This window comes from Mobula hypostoma, chromosome 8, assembly GCF_963921235.1.
Source record: "Mobula hypostoma chromosome 8, sMobHyp1.1, whole genome shotgun sequence".
Classification (NCBI taxonomy): domain Eukaryota; kingdom Metazoa; phylum Chordata; class Chondrichthyes; order Myliobatiformes; family Myliobatidae; genus Mobula; species Mobula hypostoma.
In genome coordinates, this window is record NC_086104.1 from 79,476,815 (window position 1) to 79,503,041 (window position 26,227).

The following is a 26,227-nucleotide window of genomic DNA, read 5'->3' on the forward strand; positions in this document are numbered from 1 at the left end:
ATACCACCAGCACGTAGCTGATCCTGCTATTTTCCCACAGAAGCACTAGGAATGATCTTCCAAATGGAAAATCTTCTTCAAGAAGCATTCCAAGCCCTGCATACATAAAACCCTGACTGAGACCCTGTTGAAGCATCTCGGACTGAAACATTGATTGTTTATCTCCCTTCATACATGCTGTCTGACCTATTGAGTTGCTCCAGCATTTTGTGTGTGTTCCTGAAGATTTCCAGCATCTGAGGAATCTCTGTATGAACTTACTGGATTATAACTACCAATGAGTAACTAAAGTTAGCAATTTGAATCAGGTATGGTTATTGTTGTCAGTGTCAGTTGAAGCACAGCTCCACACAGTGGTCATAGTCAGGAAGTACAGTCTGATTTCAACCAATTCATCTGGGCTCAGAACGAAGTGCAGAACTGGTAAGGTGAGGCTGGCTAAGGCAGCTTTTGCAGTCAAGGCTCCCTCTGTGAAATTACATTGCAGGCAAGGTCCGAGGTGCCTTGTGTATTTATCTTGCAAGATTGCCTCATTTAGCTTGTCCTGCCATTGTGGAGCAAGTGGAGGATTGCAAGGCAGTGTTGGTTGTGTAAATCACAGCTCATTCGGGGTGGGGCTGTGAGGGGGGTGGAGGAGAAGACAGAGGTGAGAACAGTAAGTTAGGTCATTGTTCTCACCTATGCTCATTGTGGGAGTTGGACATAGGCTGGGAGTTTGGAGCTGTGATGGTGGGGAGGACCTTGGGGACCCGATTTTTGTGAAAGCCGGCTTTCGTTTGTGTGTGCAATTTGCAATCCTTGTGCATTTTTTCTCAGATGAAATTCTATTGTACAGTGCACACAAACACCACTATACACATAAACTTTGTAACCCATTTTCTTGAAGATCAGGGTGTAAGCCACCGGTCACGGCAAAAGGCGAGATTTCAATTCAGAATAAGATTACTACATATAACCAGAAACACACTAAAATTCAATGTGAAGGTTTTGTTGGACTTTTATTTTTCCATGAATGTCTGCTCCTTCTCTAAAATATCATTTCATGAGATGGCTTTGCTGAGAAAATTACACAGCAAAACTTATTAATGCTAGACTAAGCAACACACACAAAATGCTGGAGGAACTCAGTAAAAATATACGCCTCATCTTTTTTTTCTCCAGTTCTGCCCAAGGGTCTTGGCCCGAAACGTAGATTGTACTTATACCCATAGATACTGCCTGGCCTGCTGAGTTCCTCCAGCATTTGCTGCCTGTTGCTTGTTTTTCCAGCATCTGCAGATTTTCTGTTGTTTGTAATATTGGACTACTTTGCAACACTCAATTAAATACCCTGAATGTGCCTGATACACATCATTTGGATTGAAATCAGGTTGTTTACTTTTGGACCATTAACATGTGTACTCAGTGTTCCTTTGTGCAATTTTAAAATCAACATCAAAGTATTTATTTTAAATGGCTTAGTACTTTTGATTCTATGATTATACACTCACTGGCCACTTTATTAGGTACATCTAGGAACCCATTGTGGTCCTCTGCTGATGCTGCAGTTCATCCACTTGAAGGTTCGTTATGTGCATTCAGAGATGCTTTTCTGCAAACCACTGTTGCAACATGTGGTTATTTGAGTTACTGCCACTTTCCTGTCAGATTGAACCAGTCTGGCCATTCTCCTCTGACCTCTATCATGAACAAGGCATTTTTGAACACAGACCTACCACTTACTGGATTTTTTTTTGTTTTTCACACCATTCTCTACAAGCTCTAGAAACTTGTGCATGAAAATCCCAGAAGATCTCGTTCCTGAAATACTCCAGCCACCCCATCTGGCACCAACAATCATTCCACAGTCTAAGTCACTTAGATCACATTTCTCCCCCATTCTGATGTTTGGTCTGGACAACAACTAAATCCCTTGACCATGTACTTATACTTTGAGTTGCTGCCACATGATTGGTTGATTAAATATTTGCATAAAGGAGCAGGGGTACAGGTGTACCTAATAAAGTGGCCACTCAGTGTAACTTGAACCCCTGCAGATCGCATCTCTCTGTGGAACAGATTCCATTGAATGGTTTCCGACCAATGGTGACAGAGTGTGCTTTGAAACATAAGATAGAGTCTGGCTGTACAATTGTTCTGAAAGGATACTCCACAAATTCCACTGGAGATTTTGTCAACTGTTCCAGGGCCTTTGTCTCCACAAAAGATGACATTTCAAAACTCTTATTATTCTCTGCAAATAAAGCACAAAGAAGGTTATCATTGATTACAAGGCAAATGTGTTTAGTTAGGGAGCAGCAAATGGATTTTAACAAAGCAAAGTGTGAGGTGATGCCTTCTGTAAAGTCAAACCATGGTGGGACCTAAGCTATGAATGGTAGGCCAAGTGTGAGTGTGATGGAACAGAAAAGATTTAGGAGCACAAGTGCATAGTTAGTTGAAAGCAGTATCACAGTAGACAGGGTGGTGAGAAGACATTTAGTACACCTCATCACCTTCATCAATCAGGCATTGAGTAAAGGTATTGGGACATTATATTGAAGTTGTACAAGTTGCTGGTGAGGCGGCACTTGGAGTACTGTGTAAGGACTTGGCTACCCTGTTCATGGAAAGGACATGGTTAAACTGGAATGAGTGCAGATAAAATTCAGAAGGGTGTTGCCAGGACGAAAGGCCTGAATTATAGGAAAAGGTTGGCCAGGCTCGACTTTTTTCTTTTGTGGAATATAAGATTCTGTGGAATTTCGACCTTATAGAAATGTTTAAAATCATGAGATAAGGTGGACAGTAACAGTCTTTTCCCCAGGGTAGAGGAGTTCAAAACTAGGGTGCATAGTTTTAGGGTGTGAGGGGAAAGACTAAATAAGGACCTGAGGATTAACTTTTTCAGGCAGAGGGTGGTGAGAATATAGAATGAGCTGCCAGAGGAACTGGTTAAGACCATAAGATATAGGAGCAGAATTAGGCCATTTGGCCCACTGAGTCTGTTCTGCCATTTCATCATGGCTGATCCAATTTTCCTCTCAGCCCCAATCTCCTGTCTTCTCCCCATAACCCTTCATGCCCTGCCCATTCAAAAATCTATCAACTTCTTCCTTAAATATTCATAAAGATTTGGCCTCCAGAGCTGCCTGTGGCAAAGAATTCCACATATTCACCACCCTCTGGCTAAAGAAAATCCTCCTCATCTCCATTCTAAAGGAACACCCCTCTATTCTGAGGCCGTGTCCTCAGGTCTTAGACTCTCCCACCATAGGAAGCATTCCCTCCACATCCACTCTATCAAGGCCTTTCACCATTCATTTGGTTTCAACCAGGTGACCCCTCATTCTTCTGAATTCCAATGAATACAGGCCCAGCATCAGACGTTCTTCATTTACAGTTGTATCACTCAAGACGCACTTGGATGGACACATCGAGGAGTGGGGCTTAGGGAGACCTGACGTAGAAATTGGGGCCAGCTGGGTCAGCACTGTGGTCGATATGGACTCATTTAGCCAAAGGGCTTGTATCTGACCTGTTTTGCTCTGTGACTCTGTGACAGACACATTCAATAAACATCAGATTTTAATCACTTGCAAACAACCACAGATAGGTTTTAAGACTTGATCCAGATTGGCACCCACAGTGAAACAATTTGGGATTTATTTCAGGAATAATCCACTGCATACTTGGGAGTGATTTAATTTAGGAGAGGAATTCAAATCATATTATGAACTAAAGAAGAAAAACAAGCACAAGTATTTTAGAACTTTGAAATAGATGGGTGGTTTTACTTGCAGCCAAGTATCTTCTCAGCTGCTTGCTGACAGCATGATTCATGTGATGAGTGGGCCTGATAAAAGCATAATGCAGCATTGTGAGTCTGTGGAGAATGCAGGACCTCAAAATTTATTGCTTGGCAGAGTACCAAAGAGTAACATATTCATTCCTATACCAACAGAAACCAATGTAGAAACATGTACTACAAAAAACTAATTGCAAAACACTCTACTGCATTGTGTCAGTATCTGTGTGCAAGTATTTTTTCAAGTTTCCAAAGTGAACATGGTCCTTTGGTACACGAGGGTGCTAAGAATCTATTGGAGACTCCTGCTTCAGTGTAAATTTAATCAGCCTAAACTCCATCCAGAAAAGGCAGATATTGTTTTATTCTTCATTCTCTTAAAACCTTGCAGGTTAAGAACATTGGCTGAGAATGGAATGGAGAAAGTAGGTTCTCCAACTGTTGGAAAACTTCGATATGCTGGAGGCAGCACTATTCACTATTAAACTGTTTCCTGCAATAGCTAGAAACACAGAAACATAGAAAAACCTACAGCACAATACAGGCCCTTCGGCCCACAATGCTGTGCCGAACATGTACTTACTTTAGAAATTACCGAGGGTTACCCATACCCCTCTATTTTTCTAAGCTCCATGTACCGATTGAGGAGTCTCTTAAAAGACCCTATTGTATCTGCCTCTACCACTGCCCCAGCAGCTCATTCACGCACTCACCACTCTCTGCGTAATAAACTTACCCCTGACATCTCCTCTGTACCTACTTCCAAGCGCCTTAAAACTGTGTCCTCCCATGTTAGTCATTTCAGCCCTGGGAAAAAGCCTCTGACTATTCACACGATCAATGCCTCTCATCATCTTATACACCTCTATCTGGTCACCTCTCATCCACCGTTGCTCCAAGGAGAAAAGGCCAAGTTCACTTCACCTATTCTCATAAGGCATGCTCCCCAATCCAGGCAACATCCTTGTAAATCTCCTCTGAACTCCTTCTATAGTTTCCACATCCTTCCTGTAGTGAGGTGACCAGAACTGAGCACAGTATTCCAAGTGAGGTCTGACCGGGGTCCTATATAGCTGTAACACTATCTCTCAGCTCTTGAACTCAATCCCACGGTTGATGAAGGCCAAAACACCGTATGACTTCTTAACTGCACAGTCAACCTGCGCAGCAGCTTTGAGTGGCCAATGGACTCAGACCCCAAGATCCCTCTGATCCTCCACACTGTCAGGAGTCTTACCATTAATACTTGTTGAAATCCATATATGCTACATCTATTGCTCTACCTTCATCAGTGTTTAGTCACATCCTCAAAAAATTCAATTGGTCTCGTAAGGCACGACTTGCCTTTGACAAAGCCATGTTGACCATTCCTAATCTTATTATGCCTCTCCAAATGATCATAATTCCAGCCTCTCAGGATGTTCTCCATCAACTTACCAGCCACTGAAGTAAGACTCACTGGTCTATAATTTCCTGCGCTATCTCTACTCCCTTTCTTGAATAAGGAAACAACATCTGCAACTCTCCAATCCTCCGGAACCTTTCCTGTCCCCATTGATGGTGCAAAGATCATTGCCAGAGGCTCAGCAATCTCCTCCCTCGCTTCCCACAGTAGCCTGGGATATATCTCATCCGGACCAGTGACTTATCCAACTTGATGTTTTCCAAAAGTTCCAGCACATCCTCTTTCTTAATGTCTATATGCTCAAGCTTTTCAGTCCACTGTAAGTCATCCCTACAATCACCAAGGTCCTTTTCCACAGTGAATACTGAAGCAAAGTACTCATTAAGTACCTATGCTATCTCCTCCGATTCCATACACACATTTCCACTGTCACACTTGATTGGTTCTTTTCTCTCATGTCTTACCCTCTTGCTCTTCACATACTTGTAGAAATTCTTGGGGTTTTCCTCAATCCTGCTCGCCAAGGCCTTCTCGTAACCCTTTCTGGCTCTCCTAATTGCATTCTTGAGCTCCTTCCTGCTAGCTTTATAATTTTCTAGACCTCTATCATTACATAGTTTTTTTGAACCTTTCATAAGATTTCCTTTTCTTCTTGACTAGATTTGGAGGAATTGTCTGCTGAGCTCTTCAGTGCAGTGGAACTATTTTCTGGTATCTTCCATCTCTTTGAAGGTCACTGGCAGACCAAGATGTCCATGTACTATACCAGCAATGAGCTGGAAGGAAGGAGGAAGAAGATCTAAGGGCATCATTCAAGACCGAAAGGGATGTTGAGGAAAATAACTTAAGTCTTCAGTGCTATAGACAAGGAACAAAAACAGAACAAGCACAGGCACAATGTTATGTGCACCGTTTCAGACCCCATAAATAATACAGGATATATCTATCCTGGAGTCAGTCCAGTGCATGGTCACCAGATTGATTCTTAGTTCAATAGACAATAGGTGCAGGAGTAGGCCATTCAGCCTTTCAAGCCAGCACCGCCATTCACTGTGATCATGGCTGATCATCCACAATCAGTACCCTGTTCCTATCTTCTCCCCATATCCCTTGACTCTGCTATCTTTAAGAGCTCTATCTAACTCTTTCTTGAAAGAATCTAGAGAACTGGCCTCCACTGCCTTCTGAGGCAGAGCATTCCACAGATCCACAACCCTCAAGAGTGATGTTCTATGAAGAGGGACTGAAAACCACTGACCAAAACTCGTTGGGGTTTAGAAGAATAAGAAGTGGTCAGATTGATTCTGAGAGAGTATTTTACTTGCTAAAATAATTCATTCTTAATGGTGGGGGGATTCCCAGAGTTAGTAATGAGTCATAATTCCCAGATAAAAGGTCAGCCAAATCTTTCATCCTGGAGTGAGTGAAATGGGAACCTTCTTAACACGTTCATACCTCTCATGACATTTTATTTATTTGTAGATGCAGCACAGTGACAGACCCTTCCAACCCACGAAACTGTGCTGCACAAATACACCAATGTGACTAATTAACCTACTTACTCGAATGTCTTTGGAATGTGGGAGGAAAGTGGAGCACCTAGAGGAAATCTATATGGTCACGGGGAGAATGTACAAATTTCTTACAGATGGTAGCAGAATTGAACCTGGTTGCTGGCTCTGTAATATCGTTATACTGATATGCTATCCAATTCAGTTACGCTATTGCGCCACCCCAAAATTAAAAAGGCCATTTGGGCCACTGACCCTATGCTGGTCTTCAGAACAATCTCAGTCTCATTCTCCCACTTACTTCTCTGTAACCTGGTCCCTCTCACATGCCCATCCACTCCAGCCCAATTCTCCTATCACCCATCTATACTAAAGGTACTACCAACCAGTTAACCTACCAACCAGTTCTCTTTTGGGGTGAAGGAAAACCCAGAGCACCCCAGGAAAAATTATGCGAGCATGAGGAGAAAGTGTGCACCACAGTGCTTAAGGACAGGGTTAAACCCAGTTCACTAGAGGTGTGATACAACGGTGACAACAGCCACCAGGCTGCCCGAGTGTTGTGGATCTCTGGAAGATAGTGGCTGCTCTGTTACTGAGGGCAATTGAAGTTGGTATCAACAGTGATTTGGACAAAGGGAATGAGAGGCTCTGGAGACTGAGTATGAAAGTGTGAATGAGGAACAGGGAATGTCACCGTCTTACTGAATGGCAGTGAGGGCTTAAGGTGCTTGGCGGCCAACTCCTGCTCCTACTTTGATCATTCTCAGATTATCCAAGTTATTTTTTTAGTTACTCATTATTGTTCCCATCCTCTGTCACCTTGCTCCACCATGACTTGTGTTGCTTAAACTCTCCTGGTCTCCAGTCTATCTACCCCTTTTCATCCTCTCCCCCATTTATCTACAACCTAAAGCTTATTTATCTCCAACTTTCTCAGTTTCAAGAAAAGGCCAATGCCTAAAATAATAACCCCATTTCTCACCACAAAGTTGATGGCTGACCCGCTGAGTATCTCCAGCCTTTAATACACACAAAGTGCTGGGGGAATTCAGCAGGCTAGGAAAAGGGTCCCAGCCTGAAAAGTCCACTGTTTACTCTTTTCCATAGATGCTGCCTGGCCTGCTGAGTTCCTCCAGCATTTTGTGTGTGTTACTTTGTTTTCCAGCATCTGCAGCTTTTCTGTTGTTTATAATCTAATATATTAAGTACTTTATTGATCTCGAGTGGGAAATTCTTTCGGTACAGCAGCAACATTTAAAAACAGAGCAGAGTGCAGACTTAAATAATAAAGTACAGAATAATAATATACACAATAATAATTTACCAATGTACACTAATGTGCAATAATAATGTATGGAGAAATAAAGCAGAGACTATTGTACTATCATGTGTGTTCTGTCGCACAGATGAACCGTTGTACATACTTATTGCACTTAGTAGAAAGTATTTTCTGTAACAATCCTTGTGACAGCGGAGCTGAATGAGTCTATTCCAAAAGGTGCTCTGCTGCTTATTCAGTAGGTCATGGAGCGGAGGTGCCAGATTGTCCATGATGGATAATAATTTGTTTAGTGACCACTAACTCAAAAGTGTCCAGGTTGTGGCCAAGGACGGATCCTGCCATTTTGATGACTTTATTTAGTTGTTTTGCATCACCAGCACCAATGTTGCTCCCCCAGAATAAAGTAAGAAGACTGCACTTGCTACAACAGCCTGGTAAAAGATCCCCAACATCCTGCTGCATACCTCAGTGATCTGGTTTGTGATCACCAGCCTTTTGTGTTTTAAGTTCAGATTTCGAGAATCTGCGAGCTTCAATATCTTGTGGTTTTATTAGAGTCATCAATAAATCTATGTTAACCCAAATGATGAACACAAATGCAAATTATTATGTTATTGTATTCATTGTTCATTTTCAAATCAAAAGAAACACAATTAGAAGTAATATTGTACCTGTAATGTTATTAGGTGTCTGCTTTTCAACAAAGTGGCCTCAGTGGATTTATGTATAAAAAACATTAGTGAAATTACTTTCCTCGAGGCATGCAAATATATGCATAATGAGGATATGAAGTTTAAATAAATCACATGAATCTACTTTAGCCTAAAAAGATTAGCAAAATGTTATTAGGTTAGAAACACCCGCAATCTTTGGAATTACATGATCAGGGAAACTTTGTAATAGTTGTTTAAGGAATGTGACAAATCAAACATTGAAGCTATTCAGTTAGCCAAGTTTATGGCAATAATAATAACGATACAATGTGGACTTTGTTCAAGAACAGCTGACTGAACCCACAAAAACATAATTAAACAATGGCAATGCATCCATGGGATCAGGAATAATTAGCTTAGTCCACAGATAACATGGAGACTTTTTAAACAAAGAATGATCCCGCTCAAAAATATGGGATTCGCTGTACCTCATGTAAGAGCGTTATTTGCCAGTTGTGTTTAGCTAATAACATTCAGATTAGTTGAATTCTCAAATGAGATATTAACACATATATTAAGCAATCCATGAAAATAGCCAAATAATATAAACCTATGCTTTCAGCTCAATGTTATTAGATTCACTTTAAGGCTGAATCATTCCTTGACCGTGAACATAATCATGAGCCTGTAGCCAACTTGGGGTTTTAAGACCAACTTATCATTTAATGAATATCCTAATGACTTCAAATCTAGATAATTGTGAGATCTGTCATAAGCTCAAGATATTCCATGCATTTTTAAAATAGTTATGACTTTGCACTTTTACGATTTTCTTAATTTTGCAAATAAACCTTCTCTTGACATTATAAGTGGCAGTAGAAAGTAAGATTTTAATTTTATAAAATAAAAACTGTTTGGTTGTCAGAAATCACTGCCTGGTGATGATATAATTTCCGAAATAACTTTTTTGCATCTTCTCTCATAATAGACTTTAATCTACCCATGAATCACATCTCTGTACCCTTTACAGTGAGGAATTTCAATTCTTTGTAGGTAGAGTCAGACCCTTATAATACCTGAGAATATCACTATTCATCTAAATTTAAATAAACTAATTTAACCTGAGGAAGGTAACTGCTTGGGGTATTTACCCAACCTGAGGAAAAGGTAGATGAGACCTGTAGCCTTTCGATAATGGGGATGGAAGAGCTGGAAAGGTTGTGGGGGGGAGAGATAGGGATGGGAGTAAGGAGAGATAAAGAGTGGGGGAGGGAGGAACAGAGAAAATAGGGAGAGAGAGGAAAGATAAAGTGAGAGAAAGAGGGAAGGGGAAGGAAAGAAGGGGAAAAGAGGGCGAGGAAAGAAAATCCTGTCATCTCTATCTCAAAGGCTGATGTCCAAGAGGTTAAACCCTCATAAGATATTAGGCCCCGGTAGTGCCTCTAGTCAGGGATTGAAAGCCTGTGCTGTCCTACCGGCTAGAACGTTCAAGGACAGCTTCAGACTCTTGCTGCTGTGGTCTGAAGTTGCCACCTGCCTCAAAAGAGCAGCAATTATACCCGTGCCTGGGAAGAGCTGCCTCAGTAACCATCACATTCACATCTACCATGTTGGCCGGTGGTGTAGTGGTATTGGCACTGGACTTTAAGGCCTGTGGTTCCAGGTTCAAATCTGGCCGGCTCCTTGAACTCTTTCCACCCATGCTGGGACGAGCGTCGAGCTAGCAACTCAGCCTCGTGAAAAACAGACAAAAATGCTGAACGAACAGCAAGATTGCCGCCCGATGCGCCACAAGGCAAGGAAAGGAATAACAACAACATCTACCATAATGAAGAGCTTCCAGGGGTTGGTTATGGCTAAAAGTAACTTCAGCCTGAGCAAGGACCAGAACACACTGCAATTTGCCGACAGTGCAAGTGGATGCAATCTCGCTGGCTCTCTACTCTGCTTTGGAGCACATACACAATCGCAAGACGTATGTCAGACTCCTGTTTTATCGATTACAACTCAGCGCTCAACACCATCATCCCCTCAATAACCAAGATTCAAAACCTGGGCCTTTGAACCTCTCTCTGCTACTGGATCATTAACTTCCTATTGGGAGAACCACAGTCAGATCAGTAATAACATATCCTCTCTGATAACTGTAAGCACAGGCAACCCTCAAGGATGCATGCTCAGCCCACTGCTCCACTCTCTCTACACTCAAGATTGAGTGTGCTAAGCACAGTTCAAATGTATTCTATCTACATATAAACACACTGATGACTTCAGTGTTTTTGGTAGAATCTCAAATGGTAATGAGGAAGTTTGACAGGAGTGAGATAGATCACTGGTTGAGTGGATTTGCAATAACAACCTCACCCTCAATGTCAGCAAGACCAAGGAACAGTTTGTGGATCTTAGGAAGGGGAAGCTAGGAGAACACACATCAGTCTTTGTTGAGGGGTCCGTGGTGGAAAGACTGAGCAATGTTAAGTTCCTAGGCATCAATATCTCAGAGGATCTGTCCTGGGCCTGACACACTGGTGCAATCACGAAGAAGGCACACCAGTGGCTCTACCTTGTTGGGAGCGTGAGAAGATTTAGTATGGTACCAAAGACAACTGCAAATTTCTGTAGCTGGACGGTGGAGACCATCCTGACTGGTTTCCTTACAGCCTGGCATCAATGCACAGGACAGCAAGAGGCTACAGAGGATTATAACTCAACCAGCTCCAACATGGGCACAACCTTCCCAACATCGAGGACACCTTCAGGAGGCAATGCTTCAAGAAGATTGCGTCCATTACCATCTGGGACACATCCTCATCTTGTTACTACCATCAGGGAGGAAGTGCAGGAGCCTGAAGATCTGCACCCAAAAATTTAGGAACAGTTTCTACTTTGCCACCAGACTTCTGAATGGACCACGATCCAATAAACACTACTTTATTATTCCTTTTTTTTCTTTATTTTATTTATTTTTGTAACTGAAAGATTTTTATGCCTTTGTATTGGATTACTGCTGAAAAACAACAACTTTTTCATCAAATGTCAGTGATAAAAAAATCTAATTCTTTTCTATTCCAGTAGAGTGGGGCACTGAAGAATAGTGACAGTGCAGGAGGCATTGATGCTGGGTTACAGCAGTGTGAGGAGAGCAATGCATTTCTTCATTGTCCACTAAACCAGAATTGACATTCTGGCTTCAAATGATGATAGAGGCCGAGAGAATCCCTTTCTTTTTAAAGATCACAGAATTCGCTATTAAATGTATGTTATAAAAAAAACTCATTCATATCACCTGCAGTCAATGATAATATTAGCAGAGTAATTTACAGAGAGAATAATGTGTAAATCCCAAGCGGTAAAAATTATTCACCAGCATATCCTTGGAGTGAAATCACACAGTGTGGGAGGAGCTGTGAATCACTGTCAACAACTCTGGACTTCGATGCTCAGCCACATATTTATGGACTACAGGAAAATGCTGTCAGTTTTTTAATGCACTGTGAATATCAATGTTATCATAACAACCATAAAACTCTAAAGATACCTGATTTATTGACACTGTGGGACTGAACTCCCACTTGTCTCACAACTTACTCAGTAGCTAACATGGTCCCTCTGCTGGACATGCTTGCAGTTACATCACCAAACACAATGGAACAAAGTGATAATTCCTGCAGCTTTACAGGTGTCCTCCGCTTTTCGAACGTTTGCTTTACGAAACCTCATTGTTACGAAAGACCTACATTAATTCCCTGTTTTCGCTAACAGGTGTTTTCACTGTTACGAAGAAAAGCAGTGTGAGATAAAAAAAAATGCGCGCCCCAAGCAGCCGCTCCCCCCCCCCCGGATTCGGAACGGCATTCTAGCCAGCATTGCTTTAACACGTGCCTGTGAGCAGCTGTTAGCGAGGTGAGTTCTAAGGTATCGGAAAAGCCGAAAAGAGCTCGTAAGGGTGTTACATTTAGCGTAAAACTAGACATAATTAAGCGTTTCGATCGTGGTGAACCAAGTAAGGACAAAGTGAGTTTGGCTTGTGGAAGTTGACGAAGATGATGTTGAAGAGGTTTTGGCATCCCATGACCAAGAACTGATAGATGAAGAGCTGATGCAATTGGAAGAGGAAAGGATAACAATCAAAACCGATTGAGTAATGATAAAGTATGACTTTAATTTTGAAAGGGTACATCGGTTTAGGGCATATCTGCAAGATGGTTTGAGTCCTTACAAAGAACTGTATAATAGAAAAATGCATGAGGCTCAGCAGTCAAGCAAGCCTTCCACATCAGCCACAGCAGACGACGAACCTCAACCTTCGACATCGAGGCAGGCAGAGATAACAGAAGATGACCTGCCTGCCCTGATCGACTATGAGATGACACCCCAGTGTCCCACCACCCCAGCCCCCGGGCCGTGGACAGACACCAATCTGTGAAGAATGCAGCGGTAGCCGGGAGGCACCCAGCACATCTTTAAGAAAAAAGTCAAAATAAACATGCTAATTAATTAGGTGCCACCCGGCACATAATTGTCGGCCCAGATCAGAGGCAATGCAATCGGCAATCTCCTCTGATCTGGGCCAACATTTACATGCTGGGCGGCACCTAATTAATTAGCTTGTTTATTTTGGCTTTTTTCTTAAAGATGTGCTATGTGCCTCCCGGCTACCGCTGCGCCCCTGCATGCTTCGCGGATCGGTATCGGTTCGCTGCCCGGCGGGTGGGGGCCACTGCACCACCCCAACCTCCGACAACTCAGCCTAACACACCATCATCAGTGTGCTCAATGTCTTCCCGATTCCCGTAAGTGATACTACACTGTACATACATTATTTCTACTTTATATAGGCTATTTATTTTTATGCGTTATTTGGTATGATTTGGCAGCTTCATAGCTTAAAGGTTACTGGAGAGCGCTTGCGCCGTGTTTTTGCTGACGGCGCTTGTGTGAAATTTTCGCTACGGAGAACAGTTCAGGCAATGATTGTGGAAAAGTTATTCTACTTTATATAGGCTGTGTATTTATCATATCATTCCTGCTTTTACTATATGTTACTGTTATTTTAGGTTTTATGTGTTATTTGGCATGATTTGGTAGGTTATTTTTGGGTCTGCAAACGCTCACAAAATTTTCCCATATAAATAACTGGTAATTGCTTCTTCGCTTTACGCCATTCCGGCTTACGAACCGTTTCATAGGAATGCTCTACCTTCGGATGGCAGGGGAAACCTGTACTTGACGTGGGACCCCAACTTCCAGCTGTAATCTGCCTTCATTGTAGAACGATGGACATAGGTTTGGTGCCCAAACATCTCATCCTCTCCCTGGCTTCCAGTGTTGGATTAATGTTTTTAAAGAGATGCAGTATTTAGAGATACAGCCCTTCTGGCACAATGAGCCTGTGCAGGCCAATTACATCCATGTGATCAACTAACTTACTAACCTGTACACCTTTGGAATGTGGAGCACTGTAGAAATCCTCACAGTCACAAGGAGAATGTGCAAACTCCGGACAGACGGTGGTGGAATTAAACCTGGGTTGCTGGTGTTGTAGCAGCTTTGCGCTAACTGTTACACTATTTTCCATAAGACCATAAGATCATAAGACATAGGAGCAGAATCAGGCCATTCGGCCCATCAAGCCTTGTCCACTATTTCATCATGGCTGAATATTTCCCCCTCAAACCTATTCTCCAACCCTCTTCCTGTAACCTTTCACATCCTGACTAACCTATCAACCTCTGCCTTAAATACACCCAAAGACCACAGGGGTCTTTGGCAACTAATTTCACGGATTCACTACAACCTGGTTAAAGAAATTCCACTCTTCTCCATTCTAAATGGACGTCTCTTTATTCTGAAGCTGTGCCCCCTGGTTCTAGACTCCCCCACCATAGGAAACATCCTCTCCACATCAACTCTATTTAGGCCTTTCAACACTCGATAGGAGTAAAGGCCGAAAATCATCAGTCACTCATCCTATGATAAGTCTTTCATCCCAGAATCATTCTCGGGACCCTCTTCTGAATCCTCTCCAACAACAGCACATCTATTCTTAAATAAAGGCCCAAAACTGCTCACAATACTCCAAATGAGGGCCACACCAGTCCCTTAAAAAGCTTCGACATTACATCCTTGCTTTTATATTCTGAACCTCTCGAAATGAATGCTAACATTACATTTGACTTTCTCACCACCAACTAATCTGCAAATTAACTTTTAGGGAATCCTGCATGAGAACTCCTAAGACCCCTTGCACCTCATATTTTTGAATTTTCTCCTTGTCTAGAAAATAGCCTGTGCCTTTATTCCTTCCACCAAAACGCATGACCATACACTTCCCGACACTGTTACATTTGCCACTACTTTGTCCATTGTCCTAATCTGTCTCAGTTCTTCTGCAGCCTCCGTGCTTCCTCAAAATCTACTTGCCCCTCCATTTATCTTTGTATCGTTTGCAAACTTAGCCACAAAGCCATCAATTCTGTCATCCAAATCATTGGCATACAACATAAAAAGAAGCTATCCCAACACCAACCTTTGTGGAACACCACCAGTCACTGGCAGCCAACCTGAAAAGGCTCCCTTTATTCCCATTCTATGCCTCCTGCTAATCAGCCATTGCTTTACCAATGCTAGTATCTTTCATGTACACCATGTGCTCTTATTTTGTTAAGCAGTCTCATGTGTGGCACCTCGTCAAAGGCCTTCTGAAAATGCAATTACATAACAGCCACAGGTTCTCCTTGTCTATCCTGCTTGTTATTTCCTCAAAGAATTCCAAAAGATTCGTCAGGCAAGATTTTCCCTTTCGGAAATTGCTATCTTTGGTCTACTTTACCACGTGCTTTGAGGTACCTCAAAACCTCATCCTTCACAATCAACTCCAACATGTTCCCAACCACAGAAGTCAGACTAACAGGCCTATAATTTCATTTCTTCTGCCTCCCTCCTTCCTTGAAGAAAGGAACAACATTTGCAATTTTCCAGTCTTCTGGAACCATTCCAGAATCCAGTGATTATTGAAAGATCATTATTAGTGCCTCCACAATCTGTTCAGCTACCTCTTTCAGAACTGTGGTATGAAAGTCCATCTGGTCCAGGTGACTTATTTACTTTTAGACCTTTCAGTTTCCCAAACTGCTTTTCCCTAGTAATGGCAACTGCATTCACTTTTGCCTCCTGACACTCTCGAACTTTCAGCCCAACGTTAGTGTCTTTCACAGTGAAGACTGATGCAAAATACTTTGTCGGCCATTCCTTTGTCCCCCATTACTATCTCTCTAGTGTCATTTTCCAGCGGTTCAAAATCTACTCTCGCCTCTTGTTTACTCTTTACAAAAAAAACTTCTGCTATCCTCTTTGATAATGTTGGCTAGCTTACCCTAATGTTTCATCTTCCCCCCTCCCCAACCATGGCTCCTTTAGTTGCCTTCTGTTGGTTTTCAGAAACTTCCCAATCCTCCAACTTCCCACTATCAGTTGCTCTATTATGTGCCTTCTCTTTTGCTTTTATGTTGGCTTTGACTTTCTTTGTCAGCCATGGTTACATCATCCTGCCTTTAGAATACTTCTCCTTTGTGGTGTGTCTAGCCTGTGCCTTCCAAATTGCTCTCAGAAACTCCAGCCATTGCAGCTCTGCCATCATCCCTGCTAGTGTCCCCTTCCAATCAACTTTGGGCAGATCCTCTCTCATGCTTTTATAATTCCCTCTACTCCACTGTAATACTGATCCATCTAACTTTAGCTTTTCCCTTGCAAATTGCACGGTAAATTCCACCATATTATGATCACTGTCTCCTAAGGGTTCCTTTATCTTAAGCTTCCTAATCAAATCCAGTTCATTACGCAAGACCCAATCCAGAATAGCTGATCCCCTGATGGGCTCAAACACAAGCTGCTCTAAAATCAGGCCAGATGCTTCACAACCTCATGGCACAATTTGGATCCATGACCCCTCAATTGTGAGATGAAGCTTTGGGATCACTGACCCAGGAACACTGCCTCCACTCCACTGACTCTGTCTACAGCAGCCAACATAACAAAAGAGCCCTCCTACCCTACACAATCTCTTCACACCACTCCTATTGAGCAGAAGACACAAAAGCTTATAAACTCATACCACCAGGCTCAACGCCATCTTCTACCCCACTGTTATAAAACTCTGAAACAGACTGCTTGTTTAATAGAGGTGATTTCTTGATCTCATGAGTTACCTCCCCATAACCCTTGTGCCTTATCTATTTTTTAAGAGATGCAGCATGGTGACAGCCCTTTCCAGCCCATTGAGCCAATGCTAGCCAATTACACTCGTGAGCAATTAACCAACTAACCTGTACACTTTTGGGTTGTGGGAGGAAACCAGAGCACCCGGAGGAAACCCACGTGGTCATGGGGAGAATATACAAACTCCTAACATACAGCAGTGAAATTGAACTTGGGTCAATGGCGCTGTTAAGGTTGTGCTAATTGCTACACTTCTGTGCTGCCCATGTAACTTTAACACTATATTCTGCATTCTGGTATTGTTTTCCTTTCAGACTGCCCTGATGTCCTTACGTGTGGGATGATCCAGCTAGATAGCATGCAGAACAAAGTTTCCCACTGTATGTGCCAATAATTAGCCCATTACTGATTGATTTCCAATTATTAAACCTCATTAATCAAAATAGAAAATGCTGGAAACACTCAGCAGGATAGACAGCATCTGTGGAGAGAGAAGCAGTGTGAATACTTCAGGTCAGACTCTTGTCATAACCTGAAAAGTGAACTCTGTTCCTCCTTCCAGAAAATTTGCCTTATCCGTTGTTTCCAGCATTTTCTGCTTCATTTCAGTTTTCCGGCACCTGCCGTATTATTTTTCATCATTAACTGGGCTGTACACCCAGTTTCTCAAACAAACCAGTGAAACTATCTGTGCAGCAGTAGTTACACAACATTACATCTAAGGTGGGCCAGATGCTGAGTATGAATTCAAGAGACAATTCTTTAAGACCATAAGCATAGGAGCAGAATTACATCATTTGGCCCATCGAATCTGCTCTGCCATTTCATCATGGCTGATCCAATTTTCCTCTCAGCCCCAATCCCTTGTCTTCTCCCTGTATCCCTTCCTGCCCTGACCAATCACAAATCTATCAACCTCTGCCTTAAATATACATAAAGACTAGACCTCCACAGCTGCCTGTGACAAAAAATTCCACAGATTCACCACTCTTTGGCTAAAGAAATTCCTCTTCATCTCCATTCTAAAAGGACGCCCCTCCATTCTGAGGCTGTGTCCTCTGGTTTTAGCAATTCCCTTATTCTGAATGAATGTACAATGAATCACAATCTTCTTTCCCTTAATTACAAAAGCTGTTGGCCTCTCAATAGTCTTTATGTGAGATGCATCATTGTGCTACTCTCACAATAAGAAATGGGGAAAGAATTCTGAAATCAGAGGTGCAAAGGGACTTGGGAGTTTTAGTACAGAATTCCCTGATGGTTAACTTGTAGATTGAGTTGGTAGTAAGGAAGGCAATTGTAATGTTAGCATTCATTTCAAGAGGACTGGAATATAAAAGCAAAGGTGTAATGCTGAGGCTATATAAGCCATTGGCTTGACCACATTTGCAGGACTGTCAGCAGTTTAGGACCACATATCTAAGAAAGAATGTCCTAGTATTGGAGGGAGTCCAAAAGAGGTTTATGAGAATGATCCTAGGGATGAAAGAATTCACATATGAGGAGAGTTTGAAGGCTCTGGGCTATACTCACTGAACAGGGGGTTGAGAAAAGTCTTATTGAAACTTACCAAATTCTGAAAGCTTTGGGTAGAGTGGATATGGAGAGGATGTTTCCAGTAGTGTACACGTCTTGGACAAGAAGGCATAGCTTCAGAATGAATAGATTTTCCTTTAGAACAGAGATGAGGAGGAGTTTCTTTTACCAGAGAATGGCGAATCTGTGAAATTCATTGTCACAGATAGCTGTGGAGATCAAATCATTGGGTATATTTGTTGTTGTTGTTCGTCCATCGTTGACGTCGATGAGGGCCTCGACACCATAATGATGGTGTCGAGACCAGCACATGATTTGGATTTAAGTGAGGGAGAGTTGCGCAGCGTCAGCCTCACTCTCTCTTCACAATTCCCATCTGGATCCAGTGGCAAGACAGAGTCTAGACGGCTGGAGATGGGACTAGGCGCAGTGGATGACCAGGACGTCTTCTGTGTCTTGTCCTGCTCTACACGTTCCACGACGCTTGCAGAGACCGCCTTCTTGACCGTTGGACCTTCCATTGGTCTCATCCGCTCAATCCGCCGGAGTCTGTCTTCACATGCTGGGATAGACAACTCCCTATCTCACCGAGGGTTTGAGACCCGTCAGCTACCCTCACCTGGTTTAGCCGGCTTGTCGAGCTGTTGCCCGGGGTGTGGCCGCTGTCGCATGCAAACAGCTACGGGGAGCCACAGGTGAGAGCTGAGTGCCAGGTGGGGACCAAAGGTGGACAGGGAGGGGTAGCACCTCTGGTGGGGGGGTATATTTAAAGCTGAGATCGATAGATTCTTCATTAGTAATGGTGTCAAAGGTTACGGGAAAAAGGCAGGATAATGGATTGAGAGAGAAAAATAAATCAGCCACAATCAGATGGAGGAGCAAATGTGATGGACCAAATAGCCTAATTCTGCTCCTATATCTACTGGTCTTAACAAGAAAATTAACTCAGCTCGAACATGTGAATTTTTGTTTGTCCCACAACTCATGTGTTTAAAGGGAAGATAAAATGTACTAATACCATGCTTCTGTCAACAAAGTACAACTGTCTTTTAAAATTGATTTTACTGCCTCATAGCAGAAGTCATATGTCTTTCATTTTACATACACTACAATAAAGTGAGGCTGCAAAGATTCAACATTAAAGGATGTTTTTCCCAAACAATCAAGGGATGGGGAGAAGGAGGAGAGTAAATTATTAAATTTAATTAACGGAAAAGGATTTCTACTAACAGAGCTGTTTGAAATATCCGACCATAGGCATGTGCATATTCTAAATAATTGTGAAATGTTGTTTTAATGATCTTGCAGCTACACTGAACATTGAATACACACGAAAATTATACTCAAAGCAACAGAAAATTACCTAATAAAATGTATTTTCCGTCAAAGCTAGTCAGATGGGACTTACTGCAAAATGTATCTCAAAAGATAGGATAGCCCATTCATTCTAGGAAAATGCAAAAATTTCAACAAGCTAAAAATTACTAAATGATATTCAGCACTTTAACAAGAAAGCAGATTACTCGAAACTTTCCACTATCATGAGGCCATAGCAACAGCTGTCTGTGAGGTCTCTGAGGCAACTCTGCCTTGGGCACCGTATTGGCATTGCTCATTGACAGTCTCTCTCTGATACTCATAAATAATTAATTTTTTAAAGATTAAAAATATAGAAGTACTTTTATAAAAATGAAAGAATCAATTATGAATATAAAGCACAAATAAAAGCACCAAGCATGCAAAAAAAAGAATTTGCATTTAAGCCCAACTCTGGAATCTATAATGGAGGCTGTACTAACATCAAGTGAGAGTGGTGTAAGATCAGATAGGTTATTTTCTCATGTTAATGATGGTGCTCACTCAAAGATGGTGCTGAGTCAGATAACTGGCAGCAGCTGAATACTGAAGTTACCCTTCTGAGCCACCAGGATCAGTAAGATACACTTCATTATCAGCTTGCCTTCAAAGCTAATATAACATGCGTCACACCCTCCCATCATATCTGCTGATGTTTTAGGGCCAGTTTAGCAGAGAATGTTCATCCAGAATGGACCTGATTGGTGCACTCAGTTATACTTTTCCACTGGAAAGGAAGGAAAGGTACGTCGCATCCGGAGTTTCTCCGGTTAGCGATTTCCCTCCATGCCTTTCTGACGTAGTGGGAACTGCGTACGAGGCAAGTTACAGCAGTGGTTTGCCATTGCCTTCTGCCGGGTGAGTTTCCAAAGAGATCACCAGCTTGTAACCCAGCATGGATGGAAAGCGTGCAGGGGAGCCGGCTGACTCTTCGTCCCAAAGTCCAGCACTGATGCCACTACGCCACCAGCAAGTTGCCTAAAAGTTTGGCAAGATTTTTCCACCAAACCAAGGCTGGTATGAGGGGAGAGGCAAGCATTGCTTCTGAAGTCCTGATGTTCATTAAGGCCTAATTTTGCAGCCGCTGGACCAGAAAAGAGATGAACAAAGGGAAAGAGACTTTCTATGACTGCTGATTCAAACATCTCTGTTTCTAATCTCTCTGCAAGTGACAATCTCTTCTGCAAAGTATAAGAATTAAATTTCTCCTTTCAGTAAACATACATCTTAAAAGCAAACATGATACTTGTCCAGTGTTAAATAAAATTAACTGTAAAAAACTTAAATTAATACTTTTTTAAAAAAATAACTGCATAAGTTTTGATTCAAATTGTCAAGTACCAAATAAGTCTCTCTATGGACAATACAACATCAGCTTTCAGAAGCAGTATACCAAAGATACTTTCTTGCACTTCCTGGTGTCAATTACATGGGGGCAAAATTTGATGGAAGTACACCAGTTACATGAATCAGAGATAACCCTGAGTAGACATTAAAGGGAACTCAGACTTGTTTGGCATGATAATCAAGCATCTTATTCAAAGTGTTCCAGAAGCTTACTCCACTTTTTGCCCCAAATTAGGTCGTAAATTAAAAGGAAAATTCCCATTATTCTCATATCCCCTCTGTTTTTTTTATTCACACCAGCAATTTACTTTCTCCTTCATTCAATTGACAGTCATCGCTTGCTCCCTGTTCTTCTCTCGCTATGTTGCACCTTCTCCAGATGCTCCAGTTCAACAAGAAAAGTGTTCTCTCCAGCCCATAGCAAGCTTCCTTCACCCTGACCAGTGCCATTCCTGACTGGTCCAACACCCATATAGAGCAAGCACCCTCTCCTGACACCTGACTGTGTCAAGCACAACTCTCAGCATAGCCCCTCCCTTCCATTCAAAGCACTACTGCCACCTGACCTGGTATCCATCCAATTTACCCTCAGTAACAGTGCTCTCCTTTCTCAGCAACATTGGTGCCATTTGATTGTGACAGCCTCTTCCACCCTGCTTTCCTTTAACAAAACAGATATTAGGACCAAACAGCTGACATGTCATAAGAGAGCATAGATGGCTGACAAGCATGACAGAATGACTGATCAACTTTAATTAACTTCCAAAATATCATTTCAACAATTTCCAAGGTAAACAACCTTTCTCTCCATTAAGTAGTTAACGGCGCAATGAATTAATGCTGCTGAAGAACAACTTCCTGGAGCAAATGCAACCAGAAGGATAGATGTTTCATTTACAACCTCTTTGAAGCTCAAATATGCGGCTTTTCACAGTGTCCTCAGTCTGGCTGTCAACAGACCCCCATGAAAATAGTGGCTGTCACTAACCAAAACAAAACTAGCAAAGAAGATTTGATGACTCAGTAACAAATTGAAAGAGAGAAAGTTTGTGACGTGTAAGTAAATCCTAAAAGAAAAACGTGAATTTGACTTCTGTTGTCAATCTGCTGCAGAAGCTTTGAGTGCACTACAACATTCTGAATGATGCATCAGCTGGGAGCTCTACAGATGGTCACAGTCAGGAAATGTACAGACTTTTGTTGCATGGAGGATTCTGCAAGACAAGAGCAGGCTATTTATGCTCCAGGCAGGCTTAATTCCTTCCTCTGCATCAGCTGTACACACACGTTCTTTCTCACTCTCATATTTATTTACCTTCCTCTTAAATTCACATCCTTTAACAGCACGTTTTCCAGTGAAAGCCTTTGAATACCTACAGGCTACTTTTGGTTGCAGGATAAATCTTACAATGACAGCAAAAAGTTATCATATTCAGTACAGCACAATGTGACAAATAAGAAGCCACTCACTCTTAGCCACTTCAAAGGATTCAAACTTTACAGGTTGAATGTAGGTAACCAGATTGGACATTTCCTCTGTGGCGTTTGCTTCACAGCCAGCAGTTCCCTACAATATAAAAGTTAGCAAAATGTTAGAACTCTGTAGCTGGAGTACGTGTGCAATAGAAATTTATTACTAATCATGACCCCAAATGTGCGACGTAGCAACAGATGTGCATTAGACTCTGGCACCATTTTTTCTCCCTATTTAAGTCAATGCAACCATTCAGGTATCTAGGAAAGTACTTGAATCGGCAAGGCATAGAACAATTGATCATGTATTTGGAATGAGAATAAATAGGTAATTCTTGGTTGGTGTAGACATGGTGGACCAAGGTCAGTGTTTACATCTCCCATGATTCAAATTTTTGAAATGGAATACAACATGCAAACATTGCAAGATTGGACAGTTTTTGCAACAAGGAACAAATTTTTACTGCACTGTGTTTTATTTCCAATGATATCAGCCTTGTGAAGGAACATTTTCTGAGGTAGCAGCAGATAAAGAAGTCATAGTCATAGTCATACTTTATTGATCCCGGGGGAAATTGGAAATATTGCTAACTTCCAGTTGCTGGGTTTGACCAATCTCCACAAGTAAAGGGATGTGCAGTATAAATTTGTTCTCCATTTTCCTGCACTGAATAAGAACAGAGCAAAGGTCAAGCACATCTTCTTAAGCTGAAGGCACAGAGGAAGGAACTTAGATTATTTTAGTACTTATCTCAGCAACAGAGTCAACATCATCCAGAATTGGTACCGTTCTGGTTTCACACTCAGAAGATTGTGTTCATGTTACACATCAGAATTAGAATAAATTCTTGGCTACACATACATGCAGTTCTGAGAAAGTTGTGCACTAATGAAAGTGCCATTTCCTGAATGAGATATTAATCCTGGGATTTGTCTGGGCTGGGTGTGCATGAGGTGGAAAATCTCAAGGCAGTATTTTGAAAAAGAGCAAAAGAGGTATTACTAGTGTCTTGGCCAACATGGGGGTAGCTTGAAATGAACTTAACTATCTGCAACTAATTCTGTGGCCTCTGTCAACTTAACGTATATAGCATATTTCACAATGTCGTGGCATTCCAAAATACTTAACAGCTGATGACATGCATTTAAGTTGTACTCGTTGCTGTATTGTAGGAAATTTGGCAACATTCTAAAACAAGAATCTGTAGCAAAGCATGTGCTTATCTATTTCTTTATGATGTTGACTGAAGGGTAAATATTTTAAGATTGTCAAGACTCAAGATTGATCAATGTTATTCCCAGTAGAGAAGTGTAAGGGAGAACAAAATAATTATGACTGCACGTCCAATGCAGCACATAGGAACACAATAACAATGAAAAATACAATAAATATAAATATATAAAGATAGGTTATATGCAGAGATTGATTGTGTGTCTATAAACTGATGCTAGGCACAGAAGTGCCTGCACATAAGGTGACTGACAGGAAATGATAAAGTAATGGCGGTTGGGGGTGTGGGGGGTGGGTTAGTGGGTGGAGGTGTTGATCAGCCTTACAAGTCAATGCGGATACCACTGCTGCTTTCCAAGACATAGTGCCGTGGAACCTTACATTTACCTGAGAGAATGAGATAGAGTTTGGTTTAAACATTTCACTTGATGAACAATGTGTTCAGCAATCATTCCCTTGATACAGTATGAGTCATAGTCATACTTTCTTGATCCCGGGGGAAATTGGTTTTCGTTACAGTTGCACCATAAATAATAAATAGTAATAAAACCATAAATAGTTAAATAGTAATATGTAAATTATGCCAGGAAATAAGTCCAGGACCAGCCTATTGGCTCAGGGTGTCTGACCCTCCAAGGGAGGAGTTGTAAAGTTTGATGGCCACAGGCAGGAATGACTTCCTATGACGCTCAGTGTTGCATCTCGGTGGAATGAGTCTCTGGCTGAATGTACTCCTGTGCCCAACCAGTACATTATGTAGTGGATGGGAGACATTGTCCAAGATGGCATGCAACTTAGACAGCATCCTCTTTTCAGACACCACCGTCAGAGAGTCCAGTTCCATCCCCATAACATCACTGGCCTTATGAATGAGTTTGTTGATTCTGTTGGTGTCTGCTACCCTCAGCCTGCTGCCCCAGCACACAACAGAAAACATGATAGCACTGGCCACCACAGACTCGTAGAACATCCTCAGCATCGTCCGGCAGGTGTTAAAGGACCTCAGTCTCCTCAGGGAATAGAGACGGCTCTGACCCTTCTTGTAGACAGCCTCAGTGTTCTTTGACCAGTCCAGCTTATTGTCAATTTGTATCCCCAGATATCAGACAGATATTAGAGTATCTGTCCAGATTGTTCTGCTCTGGCATGGGACTAGAGCCCATTACCTCTGCCTTTTCAGAGCTGGCATGATAAGTTACTGGGATGTCAGGATCTGTGAATGTTGCTAAGAGACAAATTTCCCCTTTATTTTCTTTGCTTATCAGGAATATGTTTGCAGCAGCTGAAGAACACAAAAAGAATTCCAGTGACCCTCTTTTGGGACATAATATACCATGTTCCAGGTGAGAATAAATATCACCATTTTTACCCTTTGGCCTCGACCTACATTGGTTGATTTTTTTTTCAAAATCTTGTTTAAAATTCTCCTCTGTGTTTAAATACATTCACAATCTCTCCACATCTCTTAATTTTGCCACTTTTAACTGGCTGCTCTTAAATGGCAAGCGTCTTGTTTGTTTTTCACCAGTGGTGGTTCAGTTTCTTGAGTCCTGACCTCTCGAACTGTCTCCTCTACGCTTTCACCTGTTCATCTTCACCTTCGCTTACATGGCTCTGCATAAAATATGTTGATTTGTTTATTTTTCTTTGGCTTCAGAATTGTTCAGAAAAAAATCTATTTATAACCTGGTAGTTACAGTTATGACCAATATTTGCTTGTCTCATGTTTGCTAATTTTGCTTGCTAAACAGCAGTTGCCAATTCAAAAACAATATAAGTAAACTTCTAACAATATATTGTTAATTTCTGGTCATAAATGGAAGTCAGTCATGAGTTGTTAAAATGTAAGTGGAAAGCAATAATCAGCCTGAAGTTAAAGCAAACAAGTTCTGTATTTTGTATATGCTCTGGCTGTGAAAGCAGATGCTAGCTCACTACACCTGCTTTATTATTGCTCAAGAGTAGAGTATACGACAATGAGTTGTTTCAAACAGACAAGCTTACTCTGAAGTTGTTTAGTTGAAGGAAGTATGCAGAAAAGGTAGATAATATCAAAAACTGATATGTTTATAGTTGGGAGTTTTAAGTTAGCTTCACAGCATTATTTGTGAACTATGAACATTAAAATGTCTATGCCTCCAAAAATGCCTTTAAACTATTTGTATTAAAAGTATATCTGATGAAATATCATATGCTTGTGAAGTCACTCAAGTGGGAGAAAAAGGCTATAAATAAAGAGAGCATTCAGGCTTATTAGGAATAGGGTAAAGAACATTAATAAACCTGAAAGAAATACAGGGTGAATGAGAATACATTTCTCCAGCTTTGGTTTCTGTGCTGGGTGATTCATTTGTCTGCATCATGGCACATCTTTTTAGCTTATAAGATTTGTGCCTGTGTTTTAGTATTCCTTTGTGTTTGAGAAA

General features: G+C 41.6%; 1 protein-coding gene across 6 annotated transcripts in view; it reads right to left on the minus strand.

Moving 5' to 3' along the window:
• The window catches only part of plcb1 (phospholipase C beta 1), a 958,218-nt gene that overhangs the window by 122,836 nt on the left and 809,155 nt on the right, over positions 1–26,227 (minus strand). For all 6 annotated transcript variants that reach the window (XM_063056185.1, XM_063056184.1, XM_063056187.1 and 3 more), the window contains 2 exons: positions 22,568–22,664; positions 2,149–2,233 (listed from right to left, as the gene is read on the minus strand). In XM_063056185.1, the coding sequence (XP_062912255.1) occupies positions 2,149–2,233; positions 22,568–22,664 (182 nt within the window). The remainder of the gene's footprint in view (positions 1–2,148; positions 2,234–22,567; positions 22,665–26,227) is intronic.